The sequence below is a fragment of the Gavialis gangeticus genome, unplaced genomic scaffold, assembly GCF_001723915.1.
Source record: "Gavialis gangeticus isolate Ggan-Ray unplaced genomic scaffold, GavGan_comp1, whole genome shotgun sequence".
Lineage (NCBI taxonomy): Eukaryota > Metazoa > Chordata > Crocodylia > Gavialidae > Gavialis > Gavialis gangeticus.
In genome coordinates this window covers 46,766,201-46,769,113 of record NW_017728992.1, presented here as the reverse complement: position 1 = coordinate 46,769,113, position 2,913 = coordinate 46,766,201, and the positions used below count along the sequence as shown (strand labels likewise).

Below are 2,913 nucleotides of genomic sequence, written 5' to 3'. Positions count from 1 at the left end.
GAGGGCCAACTGACTGAGTATCCATTAAACCAGTTAATTGATAAGTCAGTGATCCTGCTAAAAGAAAAAAATATATATTGTTGACTGCAACATGAGCTCAGTCAGCTAGAAGGTCACCAGGTATTAGTCAGAATAAGCATGAAGTACATAATCACAATCCGTCCCATTATTGGGGTATGGTACCACTTATTTGTCCTCATCTCCAGGTTGGAGTAACACAAGGAAAAACATATTCCAAGACTGATCAGCCAGAATCACACGTTTTTAAAGTAAATCTGAACTTGTAAGCACCCTATCCGAGTTATTTCTGCCATAAGCTATACTAGAGTACAAAAGTACCAAAAAGGGCAAAGAAGATTTCATGTCAGAAATACGTTTTAAATGCAAAACTATATAAAATACTATCTAAACTACTCAACTAGTCAAAGAGTCCAAATTGTGCTGCTCTCAATTGCTTATTTACTGAAAAAGCCCTAAACGGTCATTATTTAAGCTGGATCAGAGTACACCTTTACTCCTAGTTTCTATTATATATTGGTCAAGATTAAAAAGACTACTAAGTTTAGGTGTGCCTCAATTTTGGGAGCAGTCCAGGTGAACTCTGAAAGAACCTGGTTAACACCTGTAGTGCTTAACACCTACATTCTGAAAATCAGGCTCCGTTAGGTATTCTCAAAGTGAAACAACCCTAAAACCGAACCACCTCAAACAACTAGTAACTTATGAAAAACTTGACCATTATAAATAACTGTATGTATGCAATAACAATGTTGAGGTGATGTGGCTGCCACGATGGTCCAGGAAATATGCGAGAGGCAAGAACTTTTATGGGCGTTATCTTTTATTGGACCAACTGCATGGCTGGGTGGTCATAGGAAAGTGCCTGGGTATCACAGTAACCTTCCTCAGGCTTCTCAGGATAGAAGCAGACACAGCAGACGGAACAAAAACACGTATAAAAGACTATTCAGGAAGGCTGTTATCACCTGTGAAGTGAAGAGGTTAATGAGTGTCATGTATTTATGATAGTGATTCTTCTGAGTCTTGATGTACCTTGCTGAACTACTGTTACAATGCTACACCCACACTTTTCTCCTGTCTTTCTTTCCTACTCTTTTTAAAAAAAAAACAAACTAATTTTCACCTCTTCAGAATTGTGATTAAATCTATTACAAAAGTGACTAGGTTCTTCACAAAAGATTCCCCCCCAAAATCCCAATGAATTTCATGAGAAAATGAAAAAAGATGTCTTTCATAATCATTCTATTGTAGATGAGCAACGAAGCAAAATAATCATGAAAAACATGCATTAAAGATATTATCACTGATAAAAATGCTATAATCATTTGGGGGAGTAAGATCAAAGTAAAAACCACTGTGGGGGAGGGGAGAAAGAAACAACTTTAAATGAAATCTTGTCAAAAACTAAGCAAAAGCAAAGAAAAAAAATGTTTGTATGCTACTTTTTAAAATCTTAACTCATATGCCTCAGAGACCATTATTCCAGGGTTATTACATATGTTTACCTGTGGGAACAAGACAATCTTTCCAATCAAAGTATCCAGCATAGATACCAGGTTCTAATGAACCTACGATAGGATCTGCCTTTGCTTCAATGTAAATTTCAAAAAGTCTTTGATCCAGCTCCTTTAAGGACTCCATACTTATCTAAAAGCGAAACAAAAACAAAAGGACACACATCAATTAATTATATAAAACAAAACATTAAACCACCATCACCTTAATATTATTGACAATTTAAAAAATCCTACTGAAAGTGATGGGTACATTTTGTTAAAGGCATTCATGTTAGAAAGTAATAGCTTACCAGACTCAAAGGCAAAACTTTTTACATCACTTCTTCTTCACTCATGAGGTCACAGGTTCAAGGGCTTCCAGAATCAGAATGGTTCATACAAAGGGAAAAGGCAGAAATCAAGGCCACAACAGAGCTCAGAAGCAAAACATGACCACTTTCCTAACTTCTCCTTACAGAGGATCATGAGAAAGGAGCCCCAACTCTGCAGGCCACTAAATGCTCATTCATGATGCTTCCATACTGCTTTCTCTTCTGAAATGGCGTATGGGAAGGCCTGTGTACAGGTGTTGAATGGTTTCTGGGCAGGCAGGCTCAGCTGCCAACAGCTCCATGTAGAAAGGAATAGCATGCTCTCTGATCTTAGCAGGGTCCTGAACACGTAACTCAAAGGGTTGTGAGTAGGGCTGTGCGAAACGGGCCCCATTTGATTCGGATTTGGCTTGAATTGGGGACAGTGATTCGATCCGTAGATTCGGATCGCTGTCCCCGATTTGATTCGGCCGAATCCAGATCTGATGATTCAATGCTGATTCGGTGAATCAGCGATTTGGACACAGGCACAGCTTAAAAGTTTTTTTCTACATAACTTGAGGTAGCAGGTGCGACTTGTGATCACTGCAGCGCTGGGGCAGATGAAGCATCACACACAGGAGCATGGGCGGCTCTCCAGCGTGCTTGGCAGTGAACCCGGAAGTGGACCAGAAGTATTTCCAGTCCACTTCTGGGTCTGCCAGGGAATGCGCTGGGGGCCTTCCTTGGCTCAGCAATTGGCCACAGAGGGACCCTGGGTGCCCCCCCTCCCCCCAGACCTAGAAGGCACCAGTTGCTGAGCCGGGGAGACACCGGAGGGGGCACCCTGCATGCTGTCCAGTGGACCCGGAAGTGCTTCTGGTCCACTTCCAGGTCTGCTGCCAAGCGTACTGGGAGCTGCCCGTACTTCTGTGGGACACTGCATCTGTCCCAGCCCCAGAGCATTCAGAGCCCCTGCTACCTAGAGTTATGTAGATAAAATATTTAAAGCTGTACCTACATCCGAATCACTAAATCTGTCCAAATTGTTTTGGAGAGATTAAAGGGTCCTCTGACTCGTTTCA

At 41.5% G+C, this 2,913-nt stretch overlaps 1 protein-coding gene across 3 annotated transcripts in view; it reads right to left on the bottom strand.

Moving 5' to 3' along the window:
* EXOC2 (exocyst complex component 2) overlaps positions 1-2,913 on the bottom strand; it is a 277,754-nt gene that overhangs the window by 80,447 nt on the left and 194,394 nt on the right. For all 3 annotated transcript variants that reach the window (XM_019521894.1, XM_019521902.1, XM_019521912.1), the window contains exon 23: positions 1,527-1,668. In XM_019521894.1, coding sequence (XP_019377439.1) covers positions 1,527-1,668 — 142 coding nt within the window. The remainder of the gene's footprint in view (positions 1-1,526; positions 1,669-2,913) is intronic.